Below are 22,884 nucleotides of genomic sequence, written 5' to 3'. Positions count from 1 at the left end.
GAGTGGTTGGTATGCACAAAAAAAGAACCAAAATTAGAAAATACCCTCACTTGATCTGTAGTCCCCATCTGTGGGACTCAGTAATGCCACTGGAACCAGTGGGAACATGAAAGTGAATAATGCAGAGGCTCTGGTTTTGTAAGATTTCTGCAGGCTTTCCCATGGAAAGGGAAAAGAGCAGGAATATTTGAAAAATCACTTCTAGCATTTGCTTTAATAGGTTTTCCTTTCTCTGAGGTCGCCTTAATACGCGTTCTCTTCATTGGAGCACTTTGAAACGCTGATTATTTAAAGCGATTGTTCTTCTTTGCTTTATTTTGAATCCTCCATCTGGCAGGATGTCTTCCTTTGGCAGGCCAGTTGAACAACTGCGGTGTGCGGTTAGGGCCAGAGCAAGTACTCGGTGTTATTGCCAAGAGCTCGTGGTCACTTTTGGAAGGAGCAGATACTCCTCTCGTTGCCTAATCCAACATGCGTTAGTACTTAGCACTGGAGTGGGAGCGATGCACGGGCCCGGCTCTTTCCATGGGGTTGTGCTCTGGAGCTTCACCAGCTGGATGTAACCATCCTGTGCTGCTCAGAGAGGAGATGGGTGAAGCTGACTTCTCCTTAGTGCTCTTCCTGACGATTTCCCATCCTTTCTTTACATGCAAGCATGCTTTGTGGTCCATGACTTAGTTCTGATGGTTTTGTTTTCCCTGATGGGTTTCTGTGTGTTGCAGGGAGTGGGTTTGTTAAACATGATGTTTTTATATGTAGAATATTCGCAAGTTTTGTGCCTTACCTGTGTACCTTATTCCCTCTGCTTGTCTCCGGCTGCGACACTTGCTTTTGTGTTAGAAGAAGCCCAGAAGGAAGCAAGGAGGTCCAGGCGTCTCTCCCCATCCTTGGCCTCTCTGTCCCTGCTGCTGCAGAGAAGCCAGGACTGTGTGGATCTGGCTGTTGACAGTATTTCCATGAAACAGGGGTTGTCCTTGGCTCATGTGAAGCCAACTTGGCTACTGTCTTGGTCCCCTTCTCCCTGACTGTGCGTGCCCAGGGAGGAGGGGGTTGCGGGATGCAGGGCTCGGTGGCCCTGTGAGAGCTGCTTTAATCCATCCCACTCATCTTCAACCCACCTGGATTTCAACTCTGAACCGGGTTGCATTAGGGGAGCCACAAAGTCTCTGCATGTCCATCTGCGGAGGCTGGATATGGGAGTGAATCCGAAGCGTAATCCGCACGACCGCTGTGACGGCAGACCTGCCTGGCTTAGCGCTTTCTAGCCCTGAAAGTGGTACCTCCGTCAAAGTCTTTGGGGACACATAAAATGGGATGTTTACCTTTTAATAAATCCGACGTTTTGTTTCTAGGGAGTATTTCCTAGGGAGTGTTTCTCCCTGTTTGCTCTTCGTGGAGGTAAAGAAACAAGAATGCGGTGTGTTTTCAGCAGTGTTTGTCTTTACGTGAAATAGATGGGGAAAATGATTATATGGCGAGGTTCTTGGGGGGCCTGCTATCATGCAAGGGGGAGGAGGTGGAATGTGGCCAAGATCGCTCAGAAAACCTGGAAAAGATTGCCCACTTCCTAAACGACAACAAACCCAACCATAAGATGGATGTGTGACCCCCTCCCACCCCATGTTCATATTCTTCTTTCAGTCTGGTCACTTTGGAAGAAACCCTCTGATGTTCTGGCTGCGTTGTTGGCACAAACACAAGTCAGCCCTGCTAGGGTGGGTTATCTAATGGCCTCAGGTACCGTGTAGGTGGCTACTTTGGCAGGCATGGAGGTACAGGAGGGGGTTTGGACCTGTTTGTGGGGTCCCCCTTCCCTAACGCACCCAGCGGGGATGCGGTGGAGACGTTTGTCTTGTGCTGGGTATTGCCTATGAAAGTGGTGCTCCTCCGGTGCTGCCACCTGCGGGCGGCTGCAGATTATTTGGGTGGTTCATTCTTTCGCTTTCCTGGGAATTTAAAAAAAAAAAAAATTGAAGATGGAACCAGTGTAACCAAGACTTCTTCCTTGCTTGCTGCTTCTGGTTTGATGAAAGTATCTGTCCCGTGGTTGTGTTTGCTTCTCAGCCTCTATAACACTTCCGAAATTATGGCAAGTAATTTCTTAAGCACCGGAAAGCTCAGAATCTGTAGTTGCAGATTTGTGTGATGGTTTTTTCCTTAAGTGGTTCCTTACCCACTTTCATCCACAGCTGTATTGACAAAGTCCTCATTACTTCCTAACCCTCCATGTTCCCCATTAACAACTCATTGAGAAGCAGCAGCTCAGCCGGGCCAGAACCACCCATTAATTCTGCTCACACGGCAGCAAAGTTCCCTCTCCAGCGTTTCCTCTGCCGTTCCGTCTTGGAGGAGCATTAACTCCCTGTACTGCGCGGCAGCCTTTAGCTTTTCCCCTCGTGTCTTAATGGCATTGATGGATACGTGTCTGGTTTTAACCTTCTTTTCACTTTCCTTCACTATTTTTCCGTGTACGTGGATCAATCTCATAGGAAACCCCCATGGGCTATTGCTTACTTTTTGTTTTTCTGCCTGCCTTGCACGCGCTCACACAAACATACGTGTCCCCGGCATGTGCACGCACATGCAAACTGTAGCCTGTGGTCATTTGTGCTTAATGGGAAGGTTTTGGATTATCATCTGAATATTGGTTCATGCTTTGGATAGTTATTAGTGTATCTGGCTAATTAATATGACACAACCCTCTTAGTGAGAGGAATGTTCCACTGCTGTAATAGAACCTGAGCTCATCCAAAGCACCTTTGTAACTGGTACAGCCGTATCCATTGTACACGTTATACCCGCAGAACAATTTCAGTAAAAACAATCTCCAGTAAGATAACTAGGGTACTGTACCACGTAAATCAGGGACAAACTCCACAGGTAGGGCCGTCTCCAGGAAGGCCAGCAGAGAGTTGAGGGAATGAGGGGGAATGCTGATGCCTGGGTAAAGTGTTAGCACTGGGAATGTAGAAGTCCTGCTGTGAAACCTGTTCACCTGGCAACCTACATCCGAGGAAGTCGTGACACTGCTTGATGTGCCAAAAAACGTGGCCTCGCTGAACTCAAAGTTAACACCAGGATTGATTTCACTGGGAGCCACTGAAAAGAAATCCCAAATCCATCCTTACGTAAATCCTCTGGACTTGCATCCTAAATGTCAAACTTCCCACTTTTAAAATATCCCATCAGAACAGATACTGACAGCAGCCTGCAGTGTGTGAGAATGCACACGTACAGGAAACAGTTTCGGCAGCGTTCGCAGCTCGGCTGTCAGACGGTCTGTCCTTGCTGGGCTGGGACTGCATTCAACATCTGATTTATCAAGCTAGATTTACGCTGTCCGTGGAATGGCTGTAGGATTGTTTTAAATAGAGAGATTTGCGTGCGGCGCTGCAAGAACGGCGCATTACCTGGGCCGTTCTGCACCGCGCTCCCGACGCTGGCGTCTCCTCAGGGATTGGTGCCACGGCCAGTCGTGTCAAATCTGATGTCAAAGCTGCCTCTGAAACGCTTCCCTGCTGCGGTTGCTGGCCGAGCCATCGCTCCAACACGGCTGCGTTTCCAGTCACGGCCGTTAATGTTTTTAATGCAGGAGAGGCACCGGGGGCAGCGCGTTTGAACATCTGATGCACGCTCAAAAAACGTGACTGGCAGATGTCCTCGTGCACGCTCTGGAGCACTGATGTCTTGGTGCACGGAAGCCTGAGAATAAACCCTCTCTCTGCCTGGGTCGGTCTCACCGAGGCTTGCGTGAGAACAAGGAGATCATCGATGCTTCACTCCGAACAAAATGCAGGCTTGGCTTATTCAGAGGCTGGCTGCTTGGGTCACCCCGAGCTGGGCTGCTGGGGTGGCAGAGGAGCTGCCAAGCGTGGGACAGCTGCGTGGGCTGGCGTGGTGCATCAGTCGGTGCCGCGGGGTCCCTGGGCAGGAGCGGGACTGGCAGCCTTCTGAGCGCATCAGAAAGTATTTCCTCGCTAGGAAGACAAGTAGCTTATGGTGTAAATATAAAATAGGAGACCCACCTGAAATGTATGCTGAACACTGGAAAAAGCATGCTTTTCTATCTTCCGATAATGCTAAAAACAGGCGAGCATTGCATATATGGTTTCATCATATGTTCCATACGAAAACTGTCAGAACTGAGAATGCTTTTCAATTCGTATGCTGGGATTTTCTTTAAAAACCACCCATGAAAACAAACATAATACCAAACAAATTAATACCTTTTCATGATGTTAAAGTTGCTGACTCATATCTGCAAGCAGAAGCATCTCCCTACCTTTGTCTAGATAGGCTTTTCCTTCCAAAAGTACAGTCTTTTGCTTCTCAGAAAGTTAACAGTTAACAGTCTTTTCGCTTTTAACTCCCAAATTGCAAAAGCAGTCAGTAGAACAGCAGTAACCTGCGTGGAGCAACCTTGGCTGCTATTGTCACCACTCCTCGGCTGGAGTGGGCGAAGAGCTCAACACCTACCACGGCATCCTCCTCAGTCGCTACAGGATCCTGCAAACAGAAATCATCCAAAGCACTTGCAGTTATTGAGCCATTCAGAAGGTGTTGTCAGGTCTGTACAGCTGGGTAGGCTTCACAGCTGGTGAAACTGAGGGAGGAGAAACAGCAGGAGGCAGCTGTGGGAATTCACATCAGAATAGGATTAGCCCTCAGGAATTTCTCAGTTCCCACTGTGATGCAGACCTTCAAGCCAGTCCTCTCCTTATTGCATGGGTTGATTTTTTAGTACATACAGTGAGTGCGTTTGTGTGGTGGGGCAAGGGCTGGAGTCTGAAGAAGGAGTGTGAAGTGCCCCTGGAACTAGAGAGGCTGCTATGCTGCACTTGAAACAACGTGGGTTGTTTGGTTTTTTTTTTCCTTTGAGCACTGTGATTATTTGGGGAAGTCTGTTGTGCACTTGATCAAGCTCTTGGACCTGGAACACGCTGTACGCTCTGCTGTGAGCAAGGAGCTGCTGGCCTGCCTGGGGTTCATGAGCCTCAGCGATGGAGGAGGGGACCGAGCATGGATGAGGAACATTCAGAGGTGATGAGCATGCCGTCAGGAAGGCAGTTTAATTCTGCAGGCTGGAAAAGGTGACAGGTAATAGTCCCTCCTTTGGGACTGTCATCGCCTGGCAAAAATGATTAGGGAATCACCCACTGGCGGGGAGCTTAGAAGTCACCCCTGCTGTGGGAGCTGGGAGGACGGACGGACTGTTCTCCTGGCAGGGGGGGTCCTGCCAAAAACCGCGGATTACTCTCTGCAAGGGAGAGGGAGTGACTGGGGAGAGGAAGAACTTCTTAACCTGCTGGGAAGTCAAGAAAAATAGGGTGGGTGTGCATGGCGGCCCTGCTCTTGATGTACTGGGCAGCAAGGTCGACCTTGAAGTCAAGGTCAGTGGGAAGCAGGGAGTCTGCGTCCTGCAAACGTGGTAGAGACAAAACATAGGGCCAGGGGTTATTGGGAGCTGGGGTTTCTAGGAGTGCTGGCCATAGGGCTTTGCAACTCTGGTGTTAAGGCAGGTGGCATCCAGAAAGGAGCTTCATCAGTCTCCTCACAGACCCACACAAAAATAGTGCAGCATCCTGTAGCATTTTACACTCCACGTTTCTCATGGTCTTCCATCTGGCAATTCCTCCTGTACGGTATACTGCCAAGGATGATGATGATGATAATAATGAAAAAGCCTAACTATTGCAAGTGCATGACGGGACTTTCAACATCTCTGTGTGCCAGCCAGCTGTGAAGGGAAATGCTGGGCAGCCCAGGACTACGGCGCTTGTCTCGGGAGGAGTGTGGTTTTTGGGCAAAAGGTGGCATGACTGGAACAGGTTATGTTTTACATTCAGGCCCCCCCCTCAATGACTTTTTCTTTCCTAATGAACTGTTCTGTAGTTCAGAGTGCCCCAGAGACATCAACCCATCAAAAAAAAAAGAGGTTTGAGGTCTGATCGGGTGTGGAGGCATCATTGGCCCCATGCCAGAGGGTTGGGTGCCTGTGGGGAGCTGCCACGTCCGAGGGCGATGCGGAGAAGGGTGTGTTATATCCAGGGTGGGAGAGAAAGGTGAGGAAGGCGAAGAGTCGTCCCTTGCCGGGGACTGCTGGCTGGGTATTGCCTGCAGATGTCTGTACGGCATAGGAGCTCACTGTTCCCAAGCCATCCTGAAATAGCTGTGAGAGGGGTGTGGAACAGCAGGAGGGAATAGGGAGGGATGCTATGTGGAGGGAGGAATTGGCAATGTGAGGGTTTGTGGGGCTCTGATAATTCCCTTTTCTGCTTAAGCAGGGACCCGGGAAGGGAGGGCATGCTCACAGAGGAGCCAGCTGTCCCGCTTGCCAAGGACCGGGCAGACAGTGCCCAGGAGGGAACAGCCCTTTGGGATCTGCTTTATGTTGGCCTCCCCATCCCTCTTCCAGCTCCCGTGTGTGGGATGGGGATTGCTCTGTGCGGAGACCTCTCCCTGCATCCCCATCTGGCACGTTTTTCCCCTGGAACGACAGTTCAGGAAAACACAAGCCTGTGCCAAAATCCATCCTTTTTTTGGGACATTGCTTAAGCTCGTGCTTAAGTCTGAACAGCAGCAAATTAAAGGGGACAGGAGCATGCGTTTAAAGTTAAGCATAGGTACAGACATGGTCTGGAGGAGGAGATCAGAGTGCTTGCTGACCCTGTGCGGTGCTTCTGCAGCAACTGAGTTGCTCCTGATGTTCCACATTGTTTGGGCAGAGTCTCAAACTCAGCACATCCCTACTGTGGTTAGAGTAACTTCATTAAGGTGTGAGCTTCCAAAACCTATAATTAGGTGACTTGTCTGCTCTGGAACACAGAAATACCGAACCGTCCTGGTGGATACCTGCCTTCGTACAGCAGAGATAAAGCAATGTATACGCCAACGATGTGACGCGCTCGCCTAACCCTTTTTCGCGTGGTGTCATTTGAAAAGTGAAATATGTCTTGCTGGTGTCATGTTGTCTTGTGGGTTGTCACCTCCCTATAACTTTGTGTTCCTCTTTCTCCTCTCACACAAACAGCATTAAAAAAATCCCCTTCACATGGTGCATAGGCTCTTGAAGGATATTTTTAACCTATTGCACTCAACCATATTTGGGTCTCCTCTCAAAATACAAATTCTCTGACATGCTCAGATATGCAGTGACGGGTTTGGTTTTTTTTGCCTCGGAAAAAGGAATGTAATATATTCTGAGTGAACTCCATGTCCTTGTGTAGGGACTGAAATTGGTCTTTAGAGAAAATCCCCCTGCTTCCACAGAACACTGAGCATCTTCCATTATGAGATTTATTGCACCAAATAGCCATGTTCGTTTCTGCTTCTGTATTGATGTTTGCAACACCAGGAAAGGAAAAAAAGAAGGCAGTTTTATAGCGCAATTATCATAGTTCCTGTAAATAATTTTATTTGCTCTGCTTCTTGCTGCGGTGGGGCAGATTTTCTGCTGGGCGAGTTTCTGACCTGCACAAGAGGAGGAGAAAGCACAAATGCCCGAACCCCTGTTCAGCCACAGCCCTCTGCTTTTCCCTTCGTCCAGCAGATGTTATAGGAAGTTTTCTCTGATCCAGACTGCTCATGCAAACCATAGCCTAGAACTGAGTTTCCCTTTGTTTTCCTAGCACCAGGCTTTGTGGGTAACTGTATGCTGTTTTACACTTCCAGTGTGATTTGCAGCTTGCTTCCTGCTGTTGGCACAGCAAGGGATGAACACAACTCCCACCCATCAGTTGTCCCCAGCTCCTTAATGCTGTGAGAGGGTCCCTTCTGCTCCCAAGACACACAAAGACGTGTACCTACACCGCTGTGTCTCCCCTCTCCCTCTTCTGACTGCTGCTGCTGTCACAATGAATAAGATGGGTTATGGAAATAGTCTTGAGGGAGCTGTGGGAAAAAGTTCTGTCCGTATCTGACTCTTTGCATGGCCGCAGCAGGTCTCGGGGGAGTAAACATCCTTGGAAACAAACGCAGCCTGCTCTTGAGGTGAAGGTGATGAGTTGGAATAGAATGATGGTGAAAGTGGCGAGTCAGCCAAAGATGTCATGCTTTAAAAGGAGGTTGCTCATTTAACCGCCCCCGAGATTTGGGAACCCAGCATCCTGGGGAAAGTTAGTGGCCTCAGGGCTTCTCTGTCCTTTGGCGCTTGTGAAACATCTCATTGCTCCTTAGGAATATTAATATCAGAGCTATGTAAAGTCAAGTCTTCAAAAGAGAAATAAATGGCATAAAGAGCTATAAATAGGAAAAGGATATTCCAGAATCAACATCATCTTAAATAATTTTTCTCAGGGTAGATCCTTTTGGGGTAAAGTTATGTATTTAAAATGTAAAATATTTGCCTACTGGGCACTTAAGTCAGACTTTTTTTTTTTTTCTTTCCCATTTCTCTCTGAGATTAGGGACCGCGTAAGGGAAGGCAAGTCAAGGAAAGCAATATCGAATGAAAAGGAGCAGTAGAAGGGAAGGGAGCAATAGTGGGGGATGATGCTGCATTAAAAGGAACGTTTTCAGTATTAGGATGATATACTAGCTAATAAGCAGAGGGAATATGAGAATATACAGTAAAGGAAGAGAGGAAAGGGAGCCACATAGGAAATGAGCCACTAGAAGAAGGTTCAGAAAGAAGTAGGTAGGAGCAGGTTAATTGCAGACATTCCTTGAGGACTGTGGTCCTTTACAAGTTTCACCTCTTTTTTTAAAAACTATTTATTTATTTTTCTTTTACATACTATAGCAATCTCTGTTAACATCCCTTAGCCATGGTATTTACTTCACAGTGTGGATGAAACCATCTTACTGTGTATAAATAGTTTTCTGCAGTCCTGACTAAATACAGCACTTTCAGCATAGTTTTCAAGTAGCTCTTGGACAGACTTATTATTTTTTAATTATTTTACAATTTTTAGATATGCATAGTACATTTTTATAAAGAGGGATTTCTTCTACCCTTCTCCACACAGACTTTGTCTCCTGTGTACATCTGTGGAGGAGATACCATTTTGGACACCCCAGCTAGGTGATGAAATGGGCACGAAAACCTCTTGAGGACGGGAGGGCAGCTGCTGCAGCCTGCATTGCCCTGGGGATTGCATCCACCTTGATCTAACAAGCAGCGACCTTCCAAGATGTTCAGCTGCAGATTTTATTTTTGGGGGTTTTTTTTGAACTCCAAACTAGGATGTGAAACTGTGGTTTTCACTTAAGGTTTGGCATTTTTCTCTTGGCCCCCAGGTAATTTTTAGCATAGATGGGGGCAAGGTGTGTGCTATGTGCTTCAGATAAGGCTTGGGCAGCTCCCACCAGGACATGGGGCTGTCCAGGTCTTGTGGAGGGGAGGACCATGTCTCTGATAGTGTCCATGCCTTGCTCAAGTGGGAGATGTGGCCTGGAGTCCCACCACCCACTTTCAGGGGCAGTTTTGTGTATTTTCCCTCCAGTGGCAGAAACGCTGGTACCCGAAGGTGTGGCAGTTTGGTAGCGCTAAATGTGAAAGGGAACAGTGATTTCTGACGCTACTCATAGATTATCTCAGTAATACAGCAGGATCAGCTGCAAAGGTCCCCGCTTCCAGCTCTGAGCATGAGGAACGTGTTGCATTGATAGGAGATGTGGGAGACTTCCTCACGCATCACCTCCACACCCCTGGCATCTTGGGGTGGTGGCATCCCCTCTCCCTGCCCTGATTTGTTCTCCCATCCCTATTGCAAAGTGGCAGGGAGCGTACCCAGCCCAGCGCGTCAGCCAGAGCAGGATGTGGTCCTGTGCCAGGCTCCTGCCCTCTTTTCAGGATATACTGTGTGAAGGATGGGGGACAGGGGGCTGGGGAGAAAGGGCTTGCCAGGCGGGTGCACTGACCTCGCAGGAGCCCCAAAAATGAGCCTGGCTCATAAATCTCACTCTTCAAATAACCCTGCTCCGGAGACAGTGTGAGACATCTTGATTTAGACCTGCTTGAAATTTGCTGAGCTGGTTTGCTCTCCCATGCTTTTATTTTCTTGTTTCCTTCTCTCTCTGTAGATCTATTCTCACGCACGTTATATACACAGGCACCCCCCTACCCTCTCTCTCCCCTGTTATTTTGATGCCAGTGCACTGTAGCATTCATGTCTGTGTGCCTTCCCAGGCCGTTCATTGTGCTGCCTCCCCTGATGGAGTGGATACGGGTTGCCGTGGCTCACGCGGGGCACCGTCGCAGTTTCTCCGTGGACAGTGATGACGTACGGCAGGCGGCGAGGCTCCTGCTGCCGGGAGTTGACTGCGAACCTCGACAGTTAAAGTAAGTCCACCCCAAAAAAAACGTCTGCTGCGTGCGAAATGTGTCTCTCTTTCCTAGTGCAAGCGAGCAGGCAGGCAGAGGGCTCTGTTACTGCCTGGAGAGGTGCATGGATGCTCCGGCTTGTCGCTGTGTGCGATGCAAAATCGGCTCCTGGTATTTGCTCACATCCGTGGATAAGCTGGTTGCATGGTAATGGGTGCCTGAATATCTCACAGCTGGATTGAGCCCGTAATCTGCTCCTCAGAGCTCATAGGGGTGTTTTGGGTTTCTTTTTCTCTTATTGTCGGGTTCTGCTTGCTAATGAGTGGCTGAAATCTTCTGCTAATTGCCTGCTTCACGTTGCTTTGCTGTAAAAGGCTGAGATGTAATTGGCAAGGCTGCAGATATTTTTCAGTGCTTTGTTTTCAGCATTAATGCTTAAAGGGCACATTTAAACTTATAGGTAAGACTACCTCTTGCAGTAAAATTGTATTTTTCATGCTAACGTCGATTCAAATTAGTTGTAAATGTCAACCTAGATAATTTGACGGTTTTGTGTATGAGATGTGACCTTTTCGTTTTCTAATGAAGTCTTAAAGTATTTATTGCCAGGATATGTTTTTAGTGTCTGTTTTGCCTTATTATTATGTATATATATAAAAGCATGATCTAGGGCTGTTCTGGAGTCAAGAATATGTTTGGGTTTGTTTTTCGTATAAAAGGGCATTCTGAATCTGCCAAAGTAGAAATTAGTCACTGCTGCTGCTTCACAAATTTGGACATAAACCCCAATTTTCAGCAGTTTGCCTCTTAATGCAGCAATAAGGGCATTCTTTTCTGCAACAGAGCGGAGGGATGATCTACATGATTAGCTAGAACAACCTGCATCGGAGCAGCTGCCTACTGCTGGCTCTGGCCTTGACGTTCTCTTTTACCAGAGTATAATACTTCACTTCGAGATCCACATAGGTTTTTTATAGTCGCAGCTATTCAATATTTAATTGGAGAAATATGTTGACTTGTGAAATGAAATCTTGAGTGTCTCAGATTTCAAATCTTGGCTGTAATTGCTTCCCTTTGGTGTGACCGTCTTGGCCTTCATTTTCAGGAGTGCAGCGTTCTGCGTCCCTACTGAAATGTCAGGACTTAGAGGTGCTATGCGCTTTCTCAAAACATCGCTCTTGGTCTTGAAAAGGCACAGTTAATATAATACCTGTTCCAGTATTTAGGTAGGACTGCAAATAGGGCAATACCGTTTCTACTCTACATCCTGTGTCTTAAAAATGAAGGTAGATTCAGATAAAATTTGTGAATTTAAAAAACCCACACTATACCATTTTAAAGTTATATTTTGTCAGTGTTGATATCATATCAACTGTTAGACAATTTTCCAGGAGTTTAAAAATAATTGGAAGTTGAGGTGAGTTGTATTATGCTGCGTAAGAACCTATGAGGAATAAATTAGCATTTAGTTTAAAGGTGCCATAAAGAATTCATTTTCTAAAGAGTAGATGTGGTTGGTAGCTGTTGTCCTGCTCGTCTTGCAAGGAGAGCAAGCCTGAAGAACACAGCCTGGGATTAGTCAGGTGGGAATGAAAAGAGAAATCGTTCCGGAGAGAAATTCTTGATTTGAGAGAAACCAGACTTTGTGATGTGCTCTTGTTTGGCTGCAGGGGCCCGATTCACCCCCTGATGTCCCAAAATGAAGATCTCGCTCTGCTGTGCTGGCAGAGGTCTGCAAATGAGTGTCCACATACTTAGGGTTTTATTTTAGGGGCTATGCCTGTTGCCAGCGTAGTGCAGCAGGTTCTTTGTGTAGCTACGGATCAGGCCCCGCCTGCCTGTAATCCTGAGATCAAAGCAAGGACCGAGCTGTTCTGAAGAATAATGTGAAGTGTCGGGACGTTAATTTGAAACTTTTCCTCTTGTAATTTTTTATTTGTATTCAGTACAGACCCTCAGCACTTCCCATTTTCAACTAAGCCAAGTGCCAACCTTTCATGCCTCTCCATTAAGGAGGGAGGGTTTCCAAGTACCAACTCCTCAGCAAGTATCAATTCCATAAATGCAGACACTGGGAGGGGGGGGTAAAAATGCGACAACTTTGCAGGGGATGGCTTTTCAAGTAAGCTGTGTGACGGATGACAGCTGGAGGATTTTAAATGCAGTTAGCTCAATATATTTTGTGACTTCTATAAAAATGGCTTAATAAGTAGGACCTTGAAACTGGTCCCAATTTCTAGGCTTTTCTTAGCAGTCTTCTTTAGTCCCTAAAATATAGAGACCTGAACCCATGGTCCCATGTGATATTGCATCATTCCATGGTTTTGATTCATGACCTGTCATTGCAAACACATAAAGCAAAATCAGCTTCCACGCTGGAAAACCACATACAGGATGAGGAGAGAGAGGGATTGGCAGGATCTCAAAGGCTATGAAGTTCAGGATCAAGTCAGATAAAAAACAAATGTTTGGTTTCTTATCTGAACTACAGCATGGAGGTCTCCCAGCAGATTCATGTGACACCGCCCAGCACAATCACACACTGCAGCAGTGAGGTTCCCGATATGTGGCTTTGTAAATCATCTCGGCTTTCTTCCTGCCTTTCATTCCAGTACTTCCTCTCTTCCTCCCCTCTTCTGATCCCTTTTTAAAAATCCTTTGCCTTAATTTCTTGCAATGTTTTCATCTCCTGACAGAGGAGCTGCTCTTGTTCTGGGTAGAGGAGTGAGGGAGGCTGGAATGAGGCAGGAGCTGCCTGTCTCCTTCCTGATCTCTTTTCATTTTACAGCAGCAGACATGCCAGAAAGTTTCTTCCCTTTCCCCAGCCTTGGGCAATGAGCAGGAATATAAATGTTCACCTTCCCCCAGGAGCCAGAAGCTTTAGACAGACCAGTTGTCCCCACCTTTTGCAAGGAGGTAGGTTTAACAGATGGATCAGCTGCTGGATGCAGAGCAACTAGCTGAGATGGAAGCCCAAGTTGTGTCCAAAATATTCTTTGTCACAGTGGGAGACCAGATTTAAATAAAGCCTTGCCTGTACCCAGGCCCTGATTGGCCACCTGAGGCAGCTGGATATAGTCAGTAGAGAACTGTGTGCAAAGTAGCTCTCTGCTGTCATAAATCTGGTGAAAGTGGGTTCTCTGCCCCCTGCTCTAGACCTTTTATTAATAAAGGCATCAGAGATGAAGGTCATTTGTCACCAAAAAAGGGCATGGTGGTAAAAGCTGTGTTGACCTGCCTTTCTGCTGCAATAAGGTGGCATCACTTCTCAGTCTGCACTGGGGCTGGCTAGCTGCAAACAGATGCCTGGTCTGGGCTGCTCCTCATCATCCCATCTTCATGAGGTACCCTTCCCCTTGCTCCACCTAAACACAATAAGCTCTTTGCCTGTCTTTCTTTCATCCATTCTGTGGGAGATTTATTTAAAACAAAAAATCCCCGATGTGTTAGACATGTGGTAGGGAGGATGGCTAATGGATGGCTGTGTCTGGGGAGCAGGGAGAAACAGAGCAAGGGAGGAGCATCCTGTATTGCTCAGCACAAAGGCAGCCATGCTTTTCATCAGGGTCAGTGGCTTCCTTTCTGGTTGCAATATATCTTGGCAATCCTGTAGGATGTAAAGATGCTGGAAGAAACTGACCCGAGAGAGGTGATAATGTCATGTGGGGGACAGTTGCTTGATCACTTCTGCACCTGACTGGATAAAGGGCTATTTTCTGGCCAGTCAGAGGTTAAAAGAAGGATATAGTCTAGGATTTGAGTGTGTGTGCATGGGCATGTTCATTCTGATATCCAAAGCAGCAAAAATGAAAGAAAAATCCAGTCTCGGAGATACGAGTGCAATTCCTCTCTACAAAGGACAATTCCCATGTGTTGTCTGAATTATTTTCTTCTACCGTCAGCGTTGCCTCAGATCTCTCTGATTCCAAGTCATCCCCTGTCTGGTTTCTCTGGGAAAGCTGCTTTTCCTGGGCATTTCTGGGCCTGGCAAGCAGCACCCTCACCCCTGAGAAGGCCTCTGTGCTCTGTTGAAGGGAATCAGGTGGTCAGCGATTTCACTCCTGGTACTTGTGATGCAGGAGGCATTTCAGGGGATCCCAGCTTGCCCTGTCTGAGGATGGGGTTCTGGCTCCTAAGTCCCAAACATCCCATCAGACAACTGACGCCCAGCCTGGCTGGGGAAGGAATGCCCTGTGACATTGCCCATGGCAAGGGGACCTTCCTGGCATCTGAATGATGAGAATGCTGAATGTGTCTCCATGGCACCATGATCCTCCAGAAGTATTGCCCATGAGGCTGGGCATTTCCCTGCAACCATGGGGGGTGCCTGGAAGAGCCCCCCCATGCTTGTTAGTCCTCTGTCTCCTTGCCCAGCAAGCTGTGAAGCACCTGTCTGGGATTTGGAGAAGAAGCAGAGTTTAATTGTCTTGAGGAGTGGTTTCTTCTTGTCCATAGATGACAAGGCTCGTGCCTTTTCTCGTGCATGGTGGTGAAGTGAGATAGCTCTCTGTGGCATTCATTACTGTCCACCACAGCTGCACGTTGGAGGCAGGTGCCACGCTGTGGCAGGAGGAGCCAGGGACAATTTTGTGAAGAGGTCTGAAGTCTTTTTTGGCAGCTGTACCAAAAGGGCAACGATGGGAAATGTCATATTTGCTGTCAGGCTCCTCACAGATGGAGTCCCACAGTGCTCTGTCATCTTCCTGCCCCATCCCATATTGACATACAACCTGTGGAGACCCCTTGGGCTCTGGTAGCATCAGGGTGCCCATGAGAAGCTTTGCAGTCCCTGGCTGTTGGTGGGAGGCTGGAGGACAGAACTAGACAGCAGGGTTTGCACACCCATGCCACTGGTGCAGTCAGAGCCCCCCCTTATGTTCCAGTCAAATGTAGTTGGAGGTGGCAGCATCGCTGCTGGTGGAAGCAGAGCTGGTGAGAGCAGGAGCCGATATGACAGGTCTTGTGCCTGTACACAGGTGAAGAGCCACGAAAACAAGATCCCCATCCACCCCCCAGTTGCTTGCTCATACACTTCAACAGCACTTCGGAGTCTGGCTGGCTGTGAGTCTGGGTCCTACCTCTGCTCCCAACCATGGACATGCACGTTTTTCTCCTCTCTTTCTGGGATACAGAGGTGAAATTGGTATCTGTAAGTGCTGGCCTTGAGGAGACACCTGTGAGAGGTGTGTGTCAGTGCCAAATGAGGCCATCACCCAAGAACTTAAGTGAGTACTTGGCCTCTGTTTTCAGGAAGAGAATCCTGGGGGAAAAATAAAAATAAATAATAGCAACAAGGTTATGAAAATAGAAAAACAGTAGTCAAAAGAAGAGCAAATTATGCAGCTTGATGCACTCAAATTGGGGTGACCAGACAACCTCTCTCTCAGCAATGAGAAAGAGCTGCCTCATGAAATAAGAGGGTCAGAGGGAAATATTTTTAACAAAGCCCAGAATGGTGCCATAACTCTAAGGATTAACATTTGAAAAGGATAAAAAACAATCTGAGGAAAATTCCAGACTCTTAGTGCAAGGCCTTTGAATGTTTTTTCAAGCAGAGTGATTAAAGACATGTTGTTGAGGGAAAAATGGGATAAAATGTGACATATTTTCTAAAGATAGATCTTGCCAGACTAATCTAATAACTTTTTGATAAGATAACTGATTTTCTACCCCAAGGAAATTAAGTAGATTTCATCTATTTGGACTTGAGTGAACAATGTGATGCAGTCCATGCAGGGCACTGTTAGTTAAGACAGAGAAGATGGGGATCAGTAAAAGAGCCGGAAAGCGAGCAGAGGCTGCCTTCAAGAGAGGTGGCAAGGGCTGGGTTGGCTGCAGTTGGGTGACAAGCAGAGATCTTCAGCGCCCCATCTTAAAGACTGGTCTCTCTTAATCTTCAGAAAGGGCTTTGGCACTAATCTGAGCAATGTGCTCATGAAGTTAAAATTTGCTGATGCCAGGATGCTGCGAGGCATTGTCCTGACAGAAGATGTTTGGAAAATCATCCAGGAAAAAGTGGATGACCTTGAGGGCTTGGACAAAAGGAATGGGATGAAATGCAGTTTTCCACAAATGGAAGGCAAACATGTGGGGATTAATTTAAAAAAAAATACATACTGCAGTGTATATGTAACATACATTATGTATGCAGTGTAATATGTACTGTAGTGGGAACTGAGTATTGGAAAGGGGGTGATAAAGACTGGAGTGCAGTATTGCATCTCAGAATGATTCTGAGAGCCACAAAAGTGGCTTTTTCCTTATCCCTGAAAAAAGCAAATGCATTTTGAGGATTCATCGAGAGAGGTATTTCCAATAGAAGGAGGAAAATATTGGTGCCTCTGTAGGTGGAAACAGTAGGAAGTGACATGGAATCACAAATCCTGTGTCCCGGTCAAGAAAATATTCACATTGGAGCAGGTACAGAGAAATGGGCTGTGGTGATGTGAGTTTTGAAAAAATGTTCTCGTGGAGGAATACTGGAAGAAAGGGGCTCATTCAGCTGAGCAGAGTGGGTGCTGAGGGAACGTGTGGCCCTTCTCCAGAAATACATCAGGAGTAACCACCGCTGAAGGGAAAATACACTCTATTTAAAGGGCAGCGGGGACACAAGAATGTGTGGATGTTAACAGGTCATGAGTAAGTTCAAGCCAAAAGTGTAGACGGATCCGAGGGACGGCGTTTATTAACCCTTCAGTCCCATATGCTCCCACAGCTGCTGCCGCGTTGCAGCCTCACCCGGGGCTCTGAGTCGCATTTACAGCGCTGATCCAGAAAGGTCTCTGGGCAAGTGCAGTGCCTGTGTGCCTTTGAAAACCTGTCTGTAATTGAAAATCAGTCCTAATTTCCAATTAGTCTTGGCCCGAGAATACCTAAGTCTGCTTTTCTGTCTGGGACCGTTCCTCTTAATGAAGGCTCTCTAGGAAAATAGGATTAATGACCTCAAGAGTGGAGCTTATTTAACATGGGAGCATCCTTGGATCATTCTGAAGAGTTTTCTTAAGACTGTGGGAAGGGAAAAATACAGCAACATAAAGAGATGTGTTATTTTGTTCTTTCAGATCAGTCTATGCCATTTGCTGTGTCATCTTAATACTATACCACACATAAGCAATTCTAACTTGAAAGTGAAAGAGAAAGAGTTGCATTTAATTTTTTATTTATGGAAATCCTGTGCTTATACCAGAGCATGAAAATAGAAATAGGCTTTAATAAACAGAGATTTGAAGACAGAAAAATATTTCCACTGCTCTTCATTCTCTCTTAAAATGCACTGGGTCAGGGACTGAGTTTCTGGAGAGGGCGAGAGAGTAGAAAATTGCTAAGAAATTCTGCTATTTAATTAGATACAGCCACTTTTAAGTAGGGACGGTTGGTGCTTGCCTAGCTCCTTGAATGTCCTTGTTCTTCCCACAAATTTTCACTAATCCTTTAACACCAGGCATGGCTATTGCCGTAATTAGACACAAAAATGCCAAACCAGCAGAGTGGTAGCAAACAAGCTACTTGACAAAATCCAGCAGTCCCTTGGGGCAGATGGTGCCAGTGGATGAAGGAGATTTTATTACTTAAAAGGTAGAGCATGGGTTTCCTGAGGTGAATCTCACCCTCTCCTGCCAACCGGCTGCTTGAAGACAGCGGTAATAAAAGACCTATGGAAGGGGAGGACCTTGTCCTCAAGTTCTCCTTCACTTTTAGAGCAGAACACACTCATATTTTTATGGGCTTTAGGATTCAGCCTCCTTGGGTTTTTCCCATTGCAAGCAAGTTCACTACTGTTTCATATGTTCTGTCTCTATACACATTCCTAAATATAATAATCAGGATACAGATAACATATTGTCTTTCTCTCATTAGTAAAGACCTCTGCTAACTATTTATATGAAAGACTAATCTGTATCCAAATTTTCCGATGATATGTTGGCCTTGTTCAAAATATATAGTCACATTCAGTTTTGAATGTGGTTCCTGGCCTATATACATGGGACTGTAATATTGAGAGTGTTTTTAAATATAGGTTTGGGTCTTGATTTGATGGTCACATCACTTTTTTAATGTATTTCCCAGTATATATAACCAATTTATTCTCAGGCCTTTGACAAGAATAAGAGACTGGCTAATAAGTATCTGGAGTGTTTTTATTTTCTTGTCTTAATTTGGCTCCTGATTAAAGTAAATGGAGATATTTTATGTCTACATTAAGAAGTAGTGCTCTTCATCACTTTGATCAACATGTTTGTGCTTATGTTTCCCTCCCTCCAAAACTGAAAGTGAAAATAATTGTCTCAATATAGTGTATATGTGTGTATATATATATATAGCAGTCCTATTAATATCAGCATTACAGTTCCTTTTAAAGTACCACTTTGGACAAAATTGTGCTCACAAATTTAAATCAAAACGTCTGACGCTCCTGCTATTGTCATTTGTGTCTGCAGTCTCACTGAAGAGCCCCAGGCAAGGAACAGGACCCTATTGTGATAGGGCTGTGCATACCCAGATCAAAACTGTGATCCCTGACCCCAAGAAATTCAGCATTGCAAATGCATGTATATTGCTGGCTAAAACATGACTCCTTCCAGACTTCCAACCAGCTGAACTATAATTTCTGACTCCAGACCTCATTCATATTTAGGAAAGAGACAGACTGAATAAACTCCACAGACCTTAAAAGATGGACTTTTAATTAATAGATTATCATTCTTTTAATTGAAAGGGCTGGCAGTCGAGTCCCAGGTGGACAAAGAGGGTTTTGGTGCTTGGCTATCAGGTGGATGATCTGTTCATTTCAGCGAAGGGAAACGTTTGTCCTGCTGCTCATCGCAGTCCATACTCCATTTCTTTTAAATCAACTATTAGCATGCTATGCCAGCATGTATAGCTTAGAACATGATTAAGATGTTCCTATTTCTTTTTTGGTAACATTTACAGAGCGTTGGTTTGGTGGTTTTTTTGGGGTTTGGTGGGATTTTTTTGTTTGTGGGTTTTTTTTTTGAATAGTTGACTACTGACTATAGCATTAATCCCCTCCCAGAGAACAAATAATTAAAAGCTGTGTAATAAGACAGCTGCTCTGTCTACCAGTTACGATGGAAACACTTTGCCTTTGAATCATCCATTTTCCCAAATGTATTCAATCTATGAGTAACTTATTAAAGATCCGCACAGACCCTATCTTAGCCAGAGTGAGTGAAAATGGGAAAAAACTCCACCCATTGCATTTAAACCATTGCTGTAGAAGTGCTGCATTATGTTTTTGAAATGTGAGTTTGGGAAAAGATAAAAAGAATTTGCTGTACTGCTAGACCCCATTATAAATGAAGAAGATTATCTTTGACTCCTTTCAGAGGTTTGAGTATTTCGGAGTACAATCGAGTGTCATGGTCACCATGCAGCATTTGACAGTGACCACTTGCAAATAATGAATGTTACCATGGCATTCCTCATATAAAGCCACAGTAAAGTTAATTATGTGCAGTGGCAACACTGTAATGATCTGGAAGATAACTGCTGTAGAAGCAATATCTGTGAGGAATTAAAAGAGTACTTAGAGAAAATTGTATTGCATTGTAAGTTAAAAAACGTGGTTGCAGCTTTGGTACAAATATAAAAGCAAGGAGATTTCACCTGTTTCTAATTTTCCTTTTGCTGATAAAGGCAATTGTTTGCTTGGTTCAAGGTAGGGAGGGACCAGTAAGGGAGTTTACTGGCTGTGTGATTGAACCCCTGAATTAGAAACGTTGGATTTTCTGTTGAGCGTGAGGACTGTGATCAGTGTATGTTGTTAATGCAAGCGTATTACTTCTCACTTCTGGGAGTGGGAGCATGTGCACAGTGATGGTGGGGCCAGGGAGCCTGCCCAGCCCCACAGGTTGCTAAATAGGAAAATCCATCATGGGCTTAGTCTTTTGAGGGGGGCTGTCACCCTTATAGGATGCTAGTCAGTCCTACCTATGTCACTGTATCACCTCTGGGGAACCTCAAAGTTCACCTGACCCAGCCAGCATCCGGGGTGGTGATGTCCTGCCATCTTGAGCCTGTACCTGGGGAGAAGAGCATTGGCCCCCAGTCGTCTGCTCCTCCATCAGCCTTCCCTGCCCCTTTAGCCAAAAAAGCACCTTTTCTGCAGCGTGAGGTCTTGGGGACAGAACGACCCATGTGAGCGCTGGCAGCCAGCAGAATCTGGCAACAAACCAAGTTGGCCTTGGAGGGGACGTCCCACTGTTGGGCCGGTGTCAGGCTCTTATTCACTTGGAAAGATCACAAAGACTTTTTGGCAAAAAGGCTGTGAACTGCTGTGAAGCTGGGGAGGTTTCCAGCTCTGTTTGCGCTTATGTTGGCTTCCCTTGCTTTGCAGGCACAGTTTCACAACTCTCAAAAGTGACCCTGTATATTTAGCCGACTTAACCATTCCTCGTCAACCTTATTTTTCAAACTGCTTCTCATCCCTTTCCCACGTCTTCACAGTTTGTCAGTGTCTTTGTTGCAGGACAAAGTTAAGGAGTCTTGAGTGAGTCAAACCTGGGTGCCTATTCCCTTCCTCCCTTTTTAACTTGCATCCTTTAATTTTTGTGATTCTGGATGGTGTCTGTGATGGAGTGGCATCACCTTATACAGTGTAATCCAGAGCAGAGCCCCTCTGCTTCTGTTGGAATGGACATCACGCAGTTAATGGTATGAAAGAGGCCTTGGGAGGAAATGCAGTGCTGTGGTGGCTTAGGGTTGATTTTTCATGGGTTTGGGGGTTTTGGGGTTGGTTTTTTCCCAGTTTTCATTTTGAAAAGTGACTGTGCTCAGTCTGTCTGCTGTACTGTCTTCCCAGCTGGCTTTCTCCAGTGTTAAAAGTGATGCTGTGTTCTCCTATTCTGTACTTGTAGTTCCTGATCGTTTCTGATCTGACTTTTCACTGCTTTTTATCTGTACGTGTTAAATCTCCTTTTCCTTAACTCATTCATCTCTCTGGCTTTTCGAGACATTGCTGTGCTTTCTTTTCTGAAGCATCCTCTGTTCCTTTCCATTGCATCATGCTCTTGTTTTATTAAACTCCACAGTTTGATCATTATCCATTTTATTAGTCAGCATATGACAAGGGTGGCACCAGCAATGATCTATACCAGATTTTGCCATGTAGTTTCCTTTGCTGCATCCCATAAATAGGGCTGTAACTCATTCATGATAGGTCTTTTTTTAGGGGTATAAAAAGGAAGTGGGACACTGGTAATGGCACAAAGTTGTGGTTTCTTGCTTTGTGATACTCTGTATAGATCACATTTGGTCAGTGCTGCTGTCCCAGCAGCCATGCAGCCCAAACACCATCCATCCGTGTTATTCTTGCAGTGTTTGTACAGCTGTAGCATCCCGGAGCCCTTGGAACAAGACCCTTATCCCCCTAGCTGATTAAGGAGTACTAATTTGCTGATACGCAATATCAGCAGCAATTAACGAGTCCCCTTCCTTGGCTATAAAAAGCAAGTGAACTGATGTGCTTTTAGGGGCCCAGAGCCGATTCATGGAGGAGTTCGTTATGGCGAAGTAATTTCTGAACCCATGCCAGAGTAGAGATCTGGGCAGCTCTTACAGGGTAGGTGAGATAGGTCCTTGTTCCTCCTTCCTGCCTTGTGTGGGTGTGCAACCCAGGTCAAAGTCTGGTTTTTTTTTTTAAGGAGGAGACCACCAGCTATCATTTTGCATGCACCGAGCTGGGCTGACGTCAGCAAAGCTCTGCCTGTTTCTCCAGCACTGAGTGTGACCCATTTTATTCAGAGTGTATGTTGTACACCTCCGTACAAATGATGAAGCAGTGACTTAACGCAGGCAGTGATTCATAGTGGCAGGCACCTCTGCAGTCCTCAGAGGATATCTGGATCTTTCCATAACTGCACTTTTCCAAGGAACCACTTCATTTTCAGCCCAGAGACATCTGGAAATGGCCAGCTATAGCTGGGAGGTCCAAACTCCTCCTCTCTGTGCACCAAAACTCCCAGCACCCAACTTCTGAGCATGTTTTATCTATGCCGTACGTTAAAGGAGGGCGCAGATGATTGCTAGCATCTGATGCTACGGGGTAACAAGTGCCAAATGTTGCTGTAGCTCTTGTGTCAGAAATGTGCCATGTGGTGTGAACGTGTCAAAGCCTCTGTGGATCTTGGTGTCATTGAGCTCAGCCCCGCATGTCTGTGCTGTTTTTGCTTTTTCCTTAAACTCACTCAGAAACTACTGCAGAAAACCCAGCCTTGCTACGTGTTGCTTTCTCCATCTCTCTTGTAGGCCTATTACTGATGCAGGATCTGTTATTGCTGTTACTGTGTATTTATTGTGATCGAGTGTTATGCATTGGTCTTGCAGCAGAGTGGTAAAGCATCGTCCTTGTTCCCCTGAGTAACAGTACTCCAAGTTTACTCTGTTTGCAATCACAGGACATCGACTGCTTAGCAGTCAAAACCCAAACTGATCACATAGGATGAGTATCACCAAGATATCTGTTATCTTCCAGAATGGTTGTGGCCCAGCATGGCAGGGAGCAAACTTGAGCTCAGATGCTGGTTTCTACTAAGTCCTGCAGAAGCTTTGATCAAAATACTTCGTATGCTCTGTCTCACTTTCCTTCCTCTGTTGAAAGA

The 22,884-nt window shown here is 46.0% G+C and overlaps 1 protein-coding gene across 1 annotated transcript in view; it reads left to right on the top strand.

Moving 5' to 3' along the window:
* BTBD11 (BTB (POZ) domain containing 11) overlaps positions 1 to 22,884 on the top strand; it is a gene marked incomplete at its 5' end in the record, with an annotated part of 75,197 nt that overhangs the window by 15,131 nt on the left and 37,182 nt on the right. The window contains one exon of the mRNA XM_010155210.1: positions 10,130 to 10,282. Within this exon, the coding sequence (XP_010153512.1) occupies positions 10,130 to 10,282 (153 nt within the window). The remainder of the gene's footprint in view (positions 1 to 10,129; positions 10,283 to 22,884) is intronic.

This window comes from Eurypyga helias, unplaced genomic scaffold (assembly GCF_000690775.1).
Source record: "Eurypyga helias isolate BGI_N326 unplaced genomic scaffold, ASM69077v1 scaffold7037, whole genome shotgun sequence".
NCBI classification, from domain to species: Eukaryota; Metazoa; Chordata; class Aves; order Eurypygiformes; family Eurypygidae; genus Eurypyga; species Eurypyga helias.
This window is presented reverse-complemented; position numbering and strand designations above follow the sequence as displayed.